Source organism: Sphaerodactylus townsendi, linkage group LG07 (assembly GCF_021028975.2).
Source record: "Sphaerodactylus townsendi isolate TG3544 linkage group LG07, MPM_Stown_v2.3, whole genome shotgun sequence".
In the NCBI taxonomy this organism is placed as follows: domain Eukaryota; kingdom Metazoa; phylum Chordata; class Lepidosauria; order Squamata; family Sphaerodactylidae; genus Sphaerodactylus; species Sphaerodactylus townsendi.
In genome coordinates this window covers 27378101-27394753 of record NC_059431.1, presented here as the reverse complement: position 1 = coordinate 27394753, position 16653 = coordinate 27378101, and the positions used below count along the sequence as shown (strand labels likewise).

General features: G+C 42.0%; 1 protein-coding gene across 2 annotated transcripts in view; it reads right to left on the bottom strand.

Moving 5' to 3' along the window:
- Nucleotides 1-8418, bottom strand: part of ITGA2 (integrin subunit alpha 2) — a 67669-nt gene extending 59251 nt beyond the window's left edge. For both annotated transcript variants that reach the window (XR_007244979.1, XM_048502614.1), the window contains exon 1: nucleotides 8260-8418. Coding sequence is in view for 1 of the 2 variants with exons in the window: in XM_048502614.1 (XP_048358571.1) it covers nucleotides 8260-8320 (61 nt within the window). In the remaining variant the exon portion in view is untranslated. The remainder of the gene's footprint in view (nucleotides 1-8259) is intronic.
- Between the last annotated feature and the right edge of the window lie 8235 nt (nucleotides 8419-16653).

Below are 16653 nucleotides of genomic sequence, written 5' to 3'. Positions count from 1 at the left end.
TATAACAGTACAAATGTCAACCAAAAATATGGTAACCACAGCAATCAATTCAGAGGTGGGCAACAAGCCGTCATATTACTTTTCTAATCAACAAGAAAAGAATGCTGCTCAGTTGCAGTCATGAAAAAAACACAGTCATCTCCAACTTACACATAGACTTGGGTACGTTGAGTTGGGACACAACCAATTTGAAAACCAAAACCCAGATTTTTTTTTAAAAAAAATGTCCTATAGAAACAGATTGGTAGCACAATACGGGCGGGGGGGGGGGGGGCCTTGCATCCGGCTCTGGATGCAGCACGGGTTTTCATCGGTGTTAATACTGTCTCCAGGGCTCTTATGCTGGTGGAAGGGTAAATCCATTGGTGCACAGTTGTGGCAGTGCCTTGGGATACCTGGCCGTAACACCTGGCCTCGTGCCAGCGCTTGAACACCATCTTCAGCGAGGTAGGTATTTGGGGTGTTGCCAACCTTAGTCAGCCTCCAGACCCCTCTCAGCTCCCATATGCTGGTGGAGCTGCCGATGGAGACATGCTGCAATTTTCACGGTGTATCTCTATTCTCCTCTATGGGAAGTTAAAGGTTTTTTTAAAAAAAAACAAAAACAAAAACTTTTTAGGGCTTCCTGTGCCATGGGAAAGCCCTGTGGAGTGAGTAGAGTGGTGCTCAAGTGATGCTATCCTTATCTGGCTCAGCTCTGGACTGAACTGTAAGTCACCATGAAACTAATAAACACATACTTGTCACTTGATCAGCTTTGGCCACTAAAAATTATTGTTAGATGTGCTTAAACCTTCAGGTTCAAATGAGCTCAATGACAGAATTTGCTAAATAAGTGTATTATGAATATGCACAGATATATGTAGCTGGCTATAAGCAAATTACTTAGAAATGTATCTGGTAATTTACCACTAATTTTGGGATACAGCCCAAACATAAACACCTATGATCTCCTTTTCAGAGGTATATGCCCTGTTGATGAACCTGCCTATGTAACTAGCTGCCAAGTTATAGGAAGAAAAATGAACCCTGATATGGATTATGGTAGTTTAATGCTAGATTGTTACGAAAGCAAGTACCAAGTTGAAGGCTACAATCCTATCCACACTTAAAGGTAAAGTTTGCTATTGAGTGGTAACCAACTCAAGGCCACCCCATGAAGTTCCACCCAATAAGCTTTTCAAGGCAAGAGATGAACAGAGGTGGTTGGCCATTACCTTCTGCACAGCAGCCCCTGCCTTCCTTGGTGGTCTCCCATCCAAATATCAACCCTACTTAGCTTCCAAGCTCTGATGAGGTTAGGCCAGTTTGAGCTATTAGGGCTGCTATATTTACTAGGAAATAAATCCTCCTGAACTCAGTGGGTCTTCGTTCTACATGAGATGAAGCTGCCACTTTATACATGTGTCTTTCCTACTAACAATGGTGTTTTCTTCTCCTAACCCTCATGAACCAGGCAAGAGTCCTTGTATGGAAGGAAAATGACACCGTTGGCATGAAAGCAGAGGCATAGCAAGGGGGGAAAGTGCCCGGTGCACCGGTGCATCCTCCGCCCCTTCCTCGGAACACCCCCGTCATGCCCCCACAGGGGCGCACGCTCAGTGCGTCGTGCGCCCTTCCACCCCCTTGGAGCTATGCCTCTGCTTGAAAGTTTCATACAATACAACCCAAAAGATTACATTAAGAGCTGGGCTAATTATGTATCATTGCAGCATGTGTCTACTGTTATAAAGATATATTGTTATCCCATTTATTATAGACTAGGAACAAATGCATACATTTTTTGTAATGTGCATCTGCCTCTACTATATCAAATAACTGATTTGGCTCAATCCTTAAAGAAACCTTATTTCAAGTGTATCCCAATAACATAAATATTTTACCTTTGTTTTTCCAAAACAATACTTGTGATTGTGATTGTAACTTGGTGAAGGTTCTGAGAAAACTCTGCTACAACATCCCATCTTCCACAACACAGAATCATAATACCCAGGATTCCATGGAAAAGAAGTGACTGGTAAGCTAATAACATTTATAATGTTGGATATGCCTCCAAATTTGAACTCTTATTATGCAACGAAGAACTCTTATTATGCAAAATCATTTGTACAAGCACTTAAAGCATAGAGATAATGATCTTTCTCACTTCCATGACTGATAATGAAATGTCACTCCAAAATCCCTTTCAAGCAACTTAACTAATTTGATCAGAAACTGTAGAGTCAGAGCAAACACTTCATTCATTTACTTTCTTGCTGAGGCTCAACAAAAATAGCAAAATTTTGCAATAAGAACAAAGTAAAACACATAGTAAACAATGTAATAAGACAAGGGATTAAAATAGAAATGAGTGCAGTAATACATAAATTGCATAATTATCTTTCTCTTACTTCATTCTGCACTCTCTCTGTATAAAGGATCAGTAGTAATTTTGATGATTAAACACAGAACTAGCAACTGCCTTGTGTATGTATGAGCTGTTTAACAGTTTGTGAAAATGTCCCAAATACAATCAAACAATGCTGGTATGGAGCTGCATGAGCAACTCTGATAGGAACGCAGCTTGTGTCCTGTCTGCCTTTTAGCATGGTAACCATGGCAATGGTAACAAGCCTGCACAAAACCCAACAAAGGAAACCTTGAAATGAGTAAGTGAAAATGACAACAGCGAACTGAGTATGTTCAAGACTTTTATGAGAGCTCGGTCTGGCTTCCTGGTGCCTCTCCCCCCGCCCCCCTGCCGCCGCCCATAAAAACCCAACAAGAAACCAGAAACCCATGGATGTATTCCTTATTTAGTTGCTTTGAAATACTTGTTAATGAACTCATATCTAAAACCAAATGTTATTAAAACAGAAGTAGTTTTTGAACTTAGCTCTCTGCACAACACGAAAATATGTGTTGTTTTTAACATGTTATATAGTTACAAGTTTAATGATAAGTGGACTTCTCTAACGATAATAAGTGGACTTCCCTGTAGCTAAATCTGCTATGTCCACTTAGGCAAATAATACTGATTGGCTGAAGAATACTCAATAATTTTCCTTCCTTAATCCACTTACTTCTGTTTACAGACTGTGTTACTGACTAGACAGTCAGGAAAACCAGAAAAGGTTACCTGTGTGCTTTGGGGGATTCCAATTAAATGAAGCTAGAATAACAGCCATGCCGGGCCCCTACTTTGTTCAAAGGTGGCTAATAATTACTATTAAAACTCCTCAATTAAAGTACCACATCTGCTCTTTCCAGTTGTGTAATTTCACCTGACATGTATGTCAGACAGCATTTTGACAAGTCCAGATCCTTGCTCATTTTTGTCCATTTGTTCTCATCATGCACAATGTATACTGTATTAATGGCAACTATTTTCTTACTCAAAGTATGGGTGGAACATGGCATAATGGTTACAGTGTGGGGGAACCAGGTTCAAGTCCCCACTCTGCAAATAGAGGCTTGCTCGGTGACCTTGGGCCTATTACACACTCTCAGCCTACTTTACAGGGTTGTTGTTGAGGACAAAATGGAAGAGGGGAGAAAAACTGCTCCCTAAAGCCCTTTTTGGCTTGCTCCCATTGGATGGGGCTGTCTGAAAGTTTTGCTTACGTTTAGTGCAGAAGCAAGAGAATCTTTCATTCCTTTGCAGTCACTGCAAACTAATTGCTTTAATGCTGATGATGAATCTCAAATGGAAAATCATTGCATTTTGTACTATGAATTATTAAGCAGCACAAACACATGTGTGCACGCATTCTCCTTTCCTGCAGCTCTCACAATCTTCCCCAAACAACTAAATTCTGCTGACTTTGTGTTGTCATCATTGGTGCTCAGTTGCTCTAGACCAAGCTTCAGCTGGTTTTTTCAAAAGCGTTTTGAACCAGAGAATAGAAGACAGATTAGGGAAAAATACAGCGACAACTTTTCATGGTCTGATGAGTCAGCCTTTTTAAAATTATCATAGAACTGTCGGCATGCCATAATTCTGTTCAAAAGTTAATGTCTTTGTAGCTGATTCCACTCCCTCTAGTACTACATTCCGTAATGTTTCCCATAGTTACTAAAGGAACAAGTTTGAACTTATCGCAGGTAACATGTTTTTGTATTCTTTCCAATCCCTCAGTAAATGCAGCAGAAATAATACAATCCTTTTTTACAACCTGTGAGTGTTGGGGAGGGAGATGTCATGAGAACTGAATGTCACAGCCTACTGTCCCCAGAAAAAAAGTGTAAAGTTTCTTTACATCTTTAGAAATACAACACAGTTCAGATTTCCACACCCAGGCCGAAAGAGGATTGTGAAGGGTAAATTACACACAAGGGCTCATTCTGCACACGCAAAATAATGCACTTTCAAGCTGCTTTCACAACTGTTTTTGCCATTCCACACAGCTTCAAAGAGCCCTGAAAGCAGCTTGAAAGTGAATTATTCTGCGTGTGCGGAATCAGCCAAGGTTAGTAGTTTTAAAGTTATTCAAATATAGTAGTGGTGAAGTTGGAAAACATGTTTCTTAAATATAGAACTGTGTTATCATAGTGCCCTAAAATTCCCATAATGCAAATCCAGGGAATGAAAGTGAGAAAGGTTTGCTTAAAGATCTGAGTTCAAAACTGAATGGAACTCAGACTTCTGGAACATTTCTACTCAGGTCCATTTAGTCAATGGGTCTTATTCCTAGGATCATATTCATAGGACTGTAACCAACCGACAAGCCACTTTCCTGCCATACCACCAGCCTCTGAAGAAACAAGTAAACATAATCAGTGAAATCCTAAGCAGCGTTATTACTTTAAAAGCCTATCAGCTTTAACCGACTCGAAAGGGGGGGTAACTCTATTAGGATAATTCCATATGTCAGCAGTGGTGTAAATTGAGGATTTAGGCAAACTGTGCTTTAATGCTGGCACCAAATCCAGAGTTAAGTAGAAATCTTGGTGTTTTCAATTTGCGATGACAAAGTATTATTTTAGACTGGTTGCGAGAATTTGTACTCCAGAAAGAAAGGTGTGGAAACAGGACCATGTGATCCTGTCACCCAATCAGCAGCATTATAACTGTACAAGCCAACTTCTTTGGATTAAGAGCCGGCATGGTGTAGTGGTTAAGAGCAGTGGACTCTAATGTGGTGAACCAGGTTTGTTTCCCTTCTCCACAGGAAGCCTCCTGGGTGACCTTGGATCAGTCACAGTTCTCTCTGAACTCTCTCAGCCCAACCTACCTCTTTGTGAGGAGAGGAAGGAATTTGTAAGCTGTTTTAAGACTCCTTGCAGTTGAAAAAAGCAGGGTAAAAATTCAAACTCATTGTCTTCTCTTCCTAATTATAACTCTTTCTTTTTACAAATAAACAGTAACCACCACACAGATTTTTTTTAAAAAAACCTGCAGAATTGGACCAGCTCTAGATACCATTTAGGAACTGTAAACTCAAGAAAACATACCAGATTGTAGAAAGCTAAGATTTTATGCCAAAAATAAAGAGGGAAAGTCTCTCAAAACTTTCACAGCTATGTCTGTGTAGAAACAGAAATAGAAAGAGCCTAGAGTTCCTTGCTACCTAAGATCTTGCCACATACTTGTGGGATCTTGGTCACACTTTTGGGTTGCCATGGCATCCCTTTGCAATGCCATGGCCTCTATGCCATGTTGTATTTGGGGAATCTGAAGAAGAGTCAACTCAGGCTCCTTCTGCACATGCAGAATAATGCACTTTCAATGAACTTTGCAGCTGGATTTTACTGTGCAAAATAGCAAAATCCACTTGCAAACAATTGTGAAAGTGAATTGAAAGTGCATTATTCTGCAGGTGCAAAAGGAACCTCAGCTGGAAGCTGATGTTTGGTACAGATAACTAAATCTGAAAACACCACACAAAATGCGGGCCTTGGCTTGCTCAGAGGATGCTCAGAATGCCACAACTAAGGGAAAGACTCTTTACATTCTTTAGCTTTTATGGAGAAGCACCAACATCAAATTCTAGAGCTGGGAGGGCAAGGAGGTGAAAGAGAAGGAAATGGAAGAAAGCAGACCAAGTGGTGGGGGAAGGGCACTGTCATGGAGAAAGCAAAGTCATCATGGGGGGCACAGCCACACTTAGAGGGGGGAACAGGGTGATGAAGAACATTTTTGGTTCTGGTGGGTTTTCCGGACTGTGTGGCTATGGTCTGGTGGATCTTGTTCCTAACGTTTTGCCTGCATCTGTGGCTGGCATCTTCAGAGGTGTATCACAGAGGGAAGTCTGTTACACACAGTGGACACAGTGTGTAACAGACTTCCCTCTGTGATACACCTCTGAAGATGCAGCCACAGATGCAGGCGAAACGTTAGGAACAAGATCCACCAGATCACTGCCATGCAGCCTGGAAAACCCACTACAACCAGTTGAATCCGTGAAAGCCTTCAACAATACAAGAAAACGTTTGTTTGAAATTAATGTCATGGGTCCTAGTCTTGTAGTAGCAGATGGACATGGCACAAGACATGTGCTTGCCATAAGATGCTTAATTTTACATAGTGGGGACAATAGTGGAAGAAGATGGAAGGGAGTATGAACTGGATTAATCTGCATCACATAAACTAAGGCTTAGACTAAGCAAGGGATGAGGACGAAGATGTTCTGGCTCACAGAAAAATGCAGCAGGGATTTGGAGGAAGAGAGGCGGTTGCTGAAACACTGTTCTCCATAGTATTAATTTCTAAAATGAGGAGTACCAAGGTTGAAGAATGTTTAGAAGCACTGCTCATCCTTGGTCGCAGTGACTAGCAGTGCTGCTCAGTGGTGAGAGCATGTCTGACACTGGAGATTGACAAGGTAGGGGAAGTTGCTTCCTAGGATCCTGACACCAAAATGGTGGTGGATAGAGAATCTCTAAATTCTAATGAATTGGGACAAGATGTTCTACAACATTGCTCCTGGGCCGAGATGAAGATGCCTCTTACACATAGCACTGAAAGTTGGGAGATGAAGGTTTTTTTCATTAAAAAAAATTAGGTAGCTTGGCTTAGTTAAAGGAGTCATCCAGACATAGGACTCTGGAATGCTTTGGACATCTCTTCACCATCATTATCTTGATAGAAGCCCACCACCTCCAACCTTGCCAAGCTCAGCGAAGAACAGCACTCTGTACATGTTCAAAGGCATTCCTTTCCATTGCTTCAGGTTTAACAGAAATGCATTGCTGAGTACATAATACTTTTGCATCAGATGGAATTACACTGTCGTTTTGGTGGTTTGATATTAAACGACAACATACTTTATTCCACATCCTCTTTATGGGCTACATGATACCAAAATTAGCAAGGCCACTCACCTCCCTTGGAAGTAGAAGCTGTTAATGCTTGTTATGTAGTGGTTAGGGTATATGTTGTAACCCTAGTCAAATTTCACTCCATCCTTCTAGTCGTTCGCAAATCTCAAGCAAACCACCTCTTTCAATTTCCGCCCCAAAGTCTGCAGCATGAAGAATATGATGCTGGCTCACCTTACAATGCAAGTGTGAATTCCGGACAGCTAGTCACATTTGTCTTTTGCAATAAAATAGCACAGGAAACTAACACAATTTATTCCGGACTAAAGCTTTGTAAGTCGGAGCTCATTTTGTCAGATGCACTGAAGTGTTCATCTGTCATCTGTGTTTATACTCAGCTGTCCTTGAAAGTCTATTGGATCAGAATTTCTGCATCCCATCACCCTAGGTGTGTGTGGGGGGGGAGACACCCCCTCTAAATGCAACCCTCTGTCCTTCTGCATGCTTTATGAAGAATGGGCATTTATGCATCTGCTGAACTCTCACTCACAAAAGCTTCTACTGGAATCCATGCTTGTCTTAAAGGCGCCACTTTAAACTTTATTTTATTTACTTTATTTTAATACTGCCATAAGAATTCCTGAGACAATAAGTGTGATGTATATGCAACAGGTGGAAGAGGCTATCTAAACTGCCAAGCAGGGCTGTAATAAAGAGGGACACAGAAGGCTCTGGTGTAAGAACCCCATTCCTTTCCGGCTATTCCAGAGTTTATTGTCTACAAGATTAAAAACCGCACCTGCGCCGTTCAGAGAGCCAATAACTTCCAAGTTCCAACTCTCAATGGAAAAACTCGCCAATGGATGCTGTTCCTCCATTGGCGAGAAATGGGACTTCGAAGTGCGTAAAACTAGAGCAGACCGTGCGCTCTGGCACTTTGGAAAAAGTTCCCCTCACAGGAGCTCCAGCCCCAACGAGCAACAGAAAGCCTCCCACCTGCTCGAAAGGAAAGCCACTTACCTTGAGTAAGGAGCAGCAGGACCACACAGCCCCAGTCTCTTCCTGAGCCCATTGCTCCCATAGAGGTGCGGAAGGATCTCAAGTAGACGGAAACGGCGCAAGGCGCTGCCCGGGAGCTGCAGAGGGAACTGAGCACCCGAAGCGAAGAAGCGATGGAAGGGCTGGGCGAGCGCGCGCTCACCAGCTCCACCTACTCCCGGCCACCTCCGTTGCGCTCCCTAAGGGGCAAGCCGAGACAAACCCTCTGTGGACCGCCTGGCTCCCTCCCACCCCCGCAGGCGCCTCCTCCTTTTCTTTTTGTCCTCCCGTAGAAGAGCAAAGCCCCTGTACTTCCCGCCACAACCGCACAAGTGGCGAAAGACTGTGCAAAGTCGCCTCTTACCTGCCTCAACGCTAAAGCCTTCTTCGCCCATCGTTAGCTGCTCAGGGAGTCTCCTGCTTTGCTGGCTCCCAGGTGGAGTTCTAAGCGACCTCCAACCTGCGTGGAAATAAATGGAGCAGCAGACCGCCCCCCCAGCCAGAACATTTTCGGGGGGGGGGGCAAATGAGTTCAGTGGTGGTCCCCCCACATTATTCATTGTCTTTATTACACACACACACACACCTTTTAAAATTAGGACACTTCAGCCCTGCTAACTGCCGATTCTGTTCTAGCCAACTGCATAGAGAATTCACATCTGGAAGATTTATGAGAGGATTCACACATTTGGCCGATTAAGCACAACATCTTTGCTGCGTAGGGGAGGCCAGGGTTCGCTGCAGCAAGATTTCTTGTATGGACATATTTTCTGGAGTCCCGCTTTCACTTTCCGCTATCTTCAGGGCAAACATGGCATTATTTAAATCTTGCTTTGTCACCAGAGCAGGACAGATTTGCCAGTGGGCACAACTTTGCCCTGGACAGCCACGACATCCATGGGACAGCTATGGTTTTTATGTTTAGGAGGGCGCTGATACACCACATGGACTTAGCTTGCTCCCTCAGTGGTGAGGGAGAAGATGTGACTTTAGGAGCATTTCCACCCTCCCAATTAAACTGAATAGTATGAATGTCTATTCTGATTGGCAGCAGCTCTCTGAAATGTGAGTAAAAAGATCTGTCATACCATCTGATCCATTTGGGGATCGGGCGGTATAGAAATTGAATTAATAATAATAATAATAATAATAATAATAATAATAATAATAATAATAATAATAATAATAATAATAACTGGAGATACCAGAGTGAGAACCTGGGAACTCCTGCAAGCAGAGATGCTCAAACAGTGAGCTATGGCCCCTAATTCCAAGGAAAGTCTGCTCCTCAAAAGCTGGAGTTTCAAAAAAAGAATTTCAGTAGGAAATGAAACAATAAATGCTAAGGGTAAAGTTAACCACCATGAGTTGAGCCTGAAAACACACAAATAATCAATGGAACTGTCTCAGATTAGTGTGACATCCTCCCCCTGGCTGTCTTCAGCCAAAAAGAAAACAGGTATGTTTTCCACCCACTGAAATTTGAAAGCTGTCTTGAAGGACAGCTCCATACAGAACTCATTATGGTAGTCAAGTTGAGTCTAGACAACATGAAAGCCTTTAGGACAAGGAAAGTTTGGGAAAAAATAGCACGCACATTACTTGCAACAAAGCTCACTCAAATTTCCATCAGCACCACACCCAACCTCTTTGCTGAATCATCTAATAAAAGGCTCACACATTCATAATTGGCAAAGCAATTGTTTTCAAAACATCAACCTTCCTGACCAGTATCACCACCTTCTGAACTGCTGGATGATTGTAAGTCATTCTGAGACTCCTTAAAGGTAGAGAAAAAGCAGGGTATAAACACCCTTCTTCTTCTTCTTCTTCTTCTTCTTCTTCTTCTTCTTCTTCTTCTTCTTCTTCTTCTTCTTCTTCTTCTTCTTCTTCTTCTTCTTCTTCTTCTTCTTCTTCTTCTTCTTCTTCTTCTTCTTCTTCTTCTTCTTCTTCTTCTGTCCCTCAATAACTTGAAGTGATCCGCCAGGGTGACCAACACTGCATCCATCCCAAAACCAAGTCTGAAACTAGAATGAAAAGAATCAAAGGCAGATGCATTATCCAAAATATCTGTTCTGTCACCACCTGCTCAGTTACAGAGCAGGCGAGAGAAGATTTGCAACTGCCCATTCCTAGTAATGCCAGTGCCACTTCATCAACTGCAGTGGTACTGCTATGTAATTGGCAGTGCAATGATATGACATCTTTCTAATTACATGATTTCTGACTAGCTAGATCCATATTGTGAAGATGAACAGGAATGGGAGCTTATGGGCTACAAGAGAAGGGAAATTCCATAGTTGTAAAAAGTATATATATGGAAGAGTTTAGCATCACCCTAAATCCATTTGTGTCCTTCAAATATTTATGGGTAAAACTTTTTCTCAGTCTGTTGAGTCAAAGAGGAAACTTTTCAGCTGTACATTATACCCTTTTGTTTCTGATGAGAACTTACAAGAGAAAGAGGGGGGAAAGAACCCCATCATACATTTTCTATTGCTGTGCTGTGAGTGTGTTAAATGCCCCCAACCTGTTTCCAACTCAAAGCAACCCTATGTATTAATGACCTCCAAAACATCCTATCATTAACAGGTCTTGCAAACAGGGCTTCTTTCATAGAGTCAGTGCATCTCATGTTGGGTCTTCCTCTTTCTCTGCAGCCTTTAGCTTTTCCTACCATTATTGTCTTTTCCAATTACTCTTGTCTTCTAATATGACCAAAGTACGATAACCTCAGTTTAGCCATTTTAGCTTATAAGGACAATTTAGGGTTGATTTGATCTTGTACCTACTTATTTGTCTTTTGGGACTCAAACTCTTGTGCCACTCCAGGTTTACTTAAATATATGATGAGCTGTGGGAACCAGCAAATGTAAACTTTAAAATGCAAATAAAGTTTCATTCATAGCAGAAATGAATCCAGAAAGTATTCTAGGTTAACTGTGGCCCCTTCTGTGCATGCAAAATAATGCATTTTCAAACCACTTTTACAACTGTTTGCAAGTGGATTTTGCTATTCCGCACAGCTTCAAAGAGAATTGAAAGCAGTTTGAAAGTGCATTATTCTGCATGTGCAGAAGGAGCCTGTCTCTGATATATGGCTTTGAATGATAATTCACTATGTACTTGGGTATTTCTGTTTCCTGTAGTTCTGGTGCTTACCTTTTAAGCAGCCATGCCTAACTAAACAGTTGTAACCCTCCTTAGAACACATTTAACTTGCCCTTAGTGGCTGTTACCCAGAAATGTAAATCTTCTCCCTAAATTACCATATTAATTCTTAAGTCTAGCAAAGCCAACTCATCTTAATTTGTATAGCATAACTGCATGGATAATATATAGTAAAGAAGAGACACCAGATCTCTGAGGCTCGTTCCGCACATGCAGAATAATGCACTTTCAAACTGCTTTCAGTGCTCTTTGAAGCTGTTTGGAATAGCAAAATCCACTTGCAAACAGTTGTGAAAGTGGTTTGAAAACGCATTATTTTGCGTGAGCGGAAGGGGCCATAGTAAAAAACCCACAGGGAATTTTGCCCTTGAAGAAGAGTATGGGTTTGTACTTCCCCCCTACCCCACTCTCCTGTAGGGAGATTCAAAGGGGCTCACAAACTCCTTTCACTTCCTCTCCCCACAGCAGGCACCTGGGTAGGTCAGTGGGACTGAGGGAGTTCCAAAGACCTGTGACTAGCCCAAGGTCACCCAGCATACAGAAACAAATCTGGTTCACCAGATAACACTCTGATACTCATGTGGAGGAGTGGGGAATCACTATTAACCTGCTATTAACCACTACACCAAAAAAGTTTAATCTATGACAAAAGAAGTAGGAACTATCAAGCTTCTTACACATGGGACTCAGGTAAAAAGACCAACCCAGCATGTCTGTACATACACCTATGTAAAAGAGTAAACATGCTCAGACAAGCCAAACAGTAAACCATCTTTACATTTCAACATAGTTCTCTTGATGAGCCTAAGGACATGAAATGAACTAATCTGTCTCCCACTTCCTCTCTTCATCAGGAATTCTAGCTGATGGCATCATCCCTACAGTTTTGGGGAAATAGTCCTGAATCTCTGCTCCTATGAATATGTGCTCCATTGTTCTAGTGCAGGGGTCCCCAAACTAAGGACCGGGGGCCAAATGTGGCCCCCTGAAGGCATTTATCCGGCCCGCCAGGCATGGCGGCGATGGCTCCATTCATGTGCAGTGGGGGCTTGAGGGAGAGGAGGAACCGGCCCCAACGGCTGTTGATTGCAGTTACATGATGGCACCCCCAAATCTCCATGAGTTTTCTGACCCAGAGTTGGAAACCTTACATGTGGCAACGCCTGCTCCGCCCTTCCCTCTTGGCTACTCCATGTGTTGCTCTCAGGCTTTCCGTTCCGCCTCACTCCCATTGGCATCAGCCAGGCTGGCAAATCGCTCGCTGCTAGGGAGGAAGATACCTGATCCTGGGTTAGATGGAATGCTTCATTGGGAAAGTTCTGCTTTTTTTTTTTACAGGGGAAGGTATTCCACAGCCTCCCCAACAATATTTGGAGCCCACCCTGTACTTCACATACTTTGGTCACTGTTCTAAAAATAGACCATGACTGAAAGACTGAAAGGTGAAATCAAACATTTTACAATCATTTGTGCATAGGAATTTGTGCATAGTTTTTTTTAGTCCGGCCCTCCAACAGTCTGAGGGACAGTGAACTGGCCCCCTATTTAAAAAGTTTGGGGACCCCTGTTCTAGTGCATGATGCTGAGAATGGGATTGGTGATCCTTAAATGGGGTTCATGTGTATTTTGTAGACCACACCTGATCTAGCCAGCAATTGCCCACTTCTGAGTGCATGTTGGGTGACAGGAATTAGATGAATGGGCTCAGGCATTAAGGCTGTGTTTATATTCAGCCTTCATTTGTTATTTTAATGTTGGGTCTATAGCCTGAAATAAGAATAGCTCAGATATTGACAGATGGCATTTCCCTCCTGAAAGGGTTAATGGATTTCTAATCACAGTGTTTTTTTCTTGACATCTTTTTTTAGCGTGCGCGCGCACACGCACGCACACTGACAAATTGCTTGTATTTTTTATGGTTAGAACAAAAAGGTCCTCCCCTTTCTAATGATCACATCCTGCATAAGAGAGCAGGATAGAATCATTTACATATGGTGATAGTTTTCTTATCTGATAAAGCTGCCCTGGAGGCACAATTTATAAAATGATTCATCGTGCAGTAATACAAGTGTGCCAACTTCTTTCTTCCAAGGAATGTTGATAACAGCGTGGGGGAGGCCCGTGAATCATTTCCAAAATAGATCCGGAAGTGAACACTCAAGGATTCCTGCCATGATAACCCTTAATATGGAAGGTTACAGACAGGATGTGGCAATAACAATTTGTCATTTTTACAACCGAAACTGCTCTCTACTATAATCCAACAACGCAAGAAAGTGCAGCTTCTTAATTATTTCTTGTTACACTATTTCTTAACTACTTCCAATTATGTGGAAATATCAAAAACATGGGAAAATTCCACCCCCTCCTCTGCATAGCTCATCACGACAGTGGAAGATCAAAATAGACTATATCTATGTCAGTATTAGGGGCAGCTGCAGGTCAAAGCTTGTGACATAATTAACAAGGTGTGACACAACCTATGAAATGTCTGAACATTCGTTATTTTATGTTAGAGGCTGAATGATTCATGCTGTCCAACAGGGGCAGTACCCTTGAAACTCACAAACAAAAGTAACAAGCTTAGAAAACTTATATTTGAGAGCCAGTGTGGTGTAGTGGTTACAGTGTCAGACTAAGATCTGGAAGAACCAGGTTCAAATCCCCTCTTTGCCATGAAAGCTCCTGGATGACCTTGGACCAGTCACTCCCTCTTTGCCTAACCTACCTCACAGTGTTGTTAAAAGGATAAAATGGAGGAAAGGAGAATGAGCCCACATTGGGGAAGGAAGGTGGAGTATAAATGAAATAAATATTTTCTCCTTCATTTGCTAGCAACAAGGCTTCTCTAAAGCTACTAAACCTCTATAGTCTAACAGTATGACTGGCCCTCTCTGTCTCTCTTTTCCGAATTTTCATTACTTTTATTTCAGCTGTGTTTGAAACACTCTGAATTTCGCCAGTCCAGGGAACAGTCTAGTAGAACTGCTGTTCCTACTTGCCCTCCCAGCTGAATTCATGGAAGGAAAGTACATCTCTGAAGATGCCAGCCACAGATGCAGGCAAAACGTTAGGAATAATATCTTATCTACCAGACCATGGCCACACAGCCCAGAAAACCCACAACAACCAGTAAGTATGAGATGTTTGGGGGATATTTAGAAAAAAGATTCAAGTATCCTCACGTTTCAAATGCTCCAGGGCTTGCTTATTATACAAAGTGCTGCATCAGACATATATTTGCTGCTCACAGATTTTAAAAAACTTTTTATGCTTCAAAATGGTTTTCATGTTCCTGTGTGGTTACTTTTTAATACAAAAGTATACAGGGAAAACTGTAAAACCGTAGTTCAAGAATTTCTTACTTTTGTCATAAAGGCCAACACACTTCCCGGATTTCAAAAGTACAGCCTCTGAATAATGAGGTTTCCTTTGTTTACCATGGCTAGGAGACTTTCATGGACCTAGAATAATATAACTAATCAATCTGACCTTCCCATGTGTAAATCTCACACTCTGCTTTCATTGGTGAACCAACTGTCTATACAGTGAAACATGCTGGTAAAACACACCATTTTGTTTTGCACATATGCTCTTCCGCGTGGAAGGGAGAGGACCTAAATGTGAATATTCAAATATGCCTTAGAGTTTGCAGTGTGCCCTGGCATAGACGCCATGTACATGGAAGACATGAAAATGAGTTCATGTGCTGTGTGTAGAACATGTGGCAATCAGGGTCACAAATGAGCATGGGTAGGCTCCACTTCAACAACCTGTTCAAAACAATAATAAAAATAGTTGCACAAATAGTTTACACAAGCAGGGGCTGTGTGCGTAGGGGCATGTAAGGCCCAATTCATACCAGGGGATGTTAACATGGAGACTAAGGCTCATTCCGCACATGCAGAATAATGCACTTTCAAACTGCTTTCAGTGCTCTTTGAAGCTGTGCAGAATAGCAAAATCCACTTGCAAACAGTTGTGAAAGTGGTTCGAAAACGCATTATTTTGCGTGTGCGGAAGGGGCCTAAGAGATGGCGATAAGACCAGATCCCACAGTTCACATTTCACTTTCTCAGCTTCAGAGCCCGTCACTGAGGATGACAACAGAATAGCTGTGGATGTCTATCAAAGCCCTCTGAATACTCAAGATAAGTATTATTATTATGACTACACCAGAGATTGTGCAATAGTGGAAAAAGATGACTAAGGTAAATACGTGATTCCTTGCCCTTGTAACAAAAACAGTTTGTCTCAGTGGGGATGAGATTTAAGTCAACAGCGATTTCTCAAGAGAAGACCAAAAACTAATCTTACAAGTCAAACTGTCTAGACTTTCTGCTAACATACATTGACTAAAGAAAAGGTTTTACTGTAAATTTCCAAGAAGATTGCACAATTGTATTAGTAATACATACATACATACAGTGTCTATAAAAGGAGAAAACAAATATTGAACATGAACTTATTGGTTGTTACAACCACATTTAGTCTTTCTGGCCTATCTCTACACTAAAACATGAGTCAGAAAAGGATTCCGCACGGTAGAAATAGAACAGGCTGAGGTAGGAAAATATTCTGTTTTGAGTAAGTACTTCGCACAGGTCCCTCCCCGAAAATGGGATTGGTCCGTTATATTTCCCTCAACCTGGGTTTTTCAAAAATCTCTAAACTAGTGATCTTTTTTACCCAAACCCAGGTTGAACCTGCTTCTGAGTGAACAGTATGGGCACCAGATGCCCATTTTTCCTGCCTGCTGTCTGTTTTCCCACCTTCCTTACATCATTTCAGTTCCATTTCTGCTGAGTTGCCGCTAGCCATTTTGTGAATGCTGTGGGCTGATTCTCTCACAGCCTGCCATTTCCCAAATGTCCCCCAAGCATGTTTTCTCCCCATGGCAGTGATTGTCTGTGTCATTTCATCCATATTTGTACAGGAATGCATTCATAACCCTTGGGCCATTGCAAGCAATGGGTGCATTTCCTTTAAAAAAATGGGGGGGGGTTTCAAATTATGTAGCTATGCAGATGCACACCTTTGAATGGACGTTTCTTGTGGATGGGACATGTTGCTTTGCTCCCTTTTTGGACAATTTTTTATTTTACATGTGTTGTGGTTTAAATGCTGTAAACTTTTTTTTCCACACTGGAGAAATGGGAGGAGGTTTTGCTTGGTTGCTGTAGAGTCTTGGTTGCTGTAGAATTG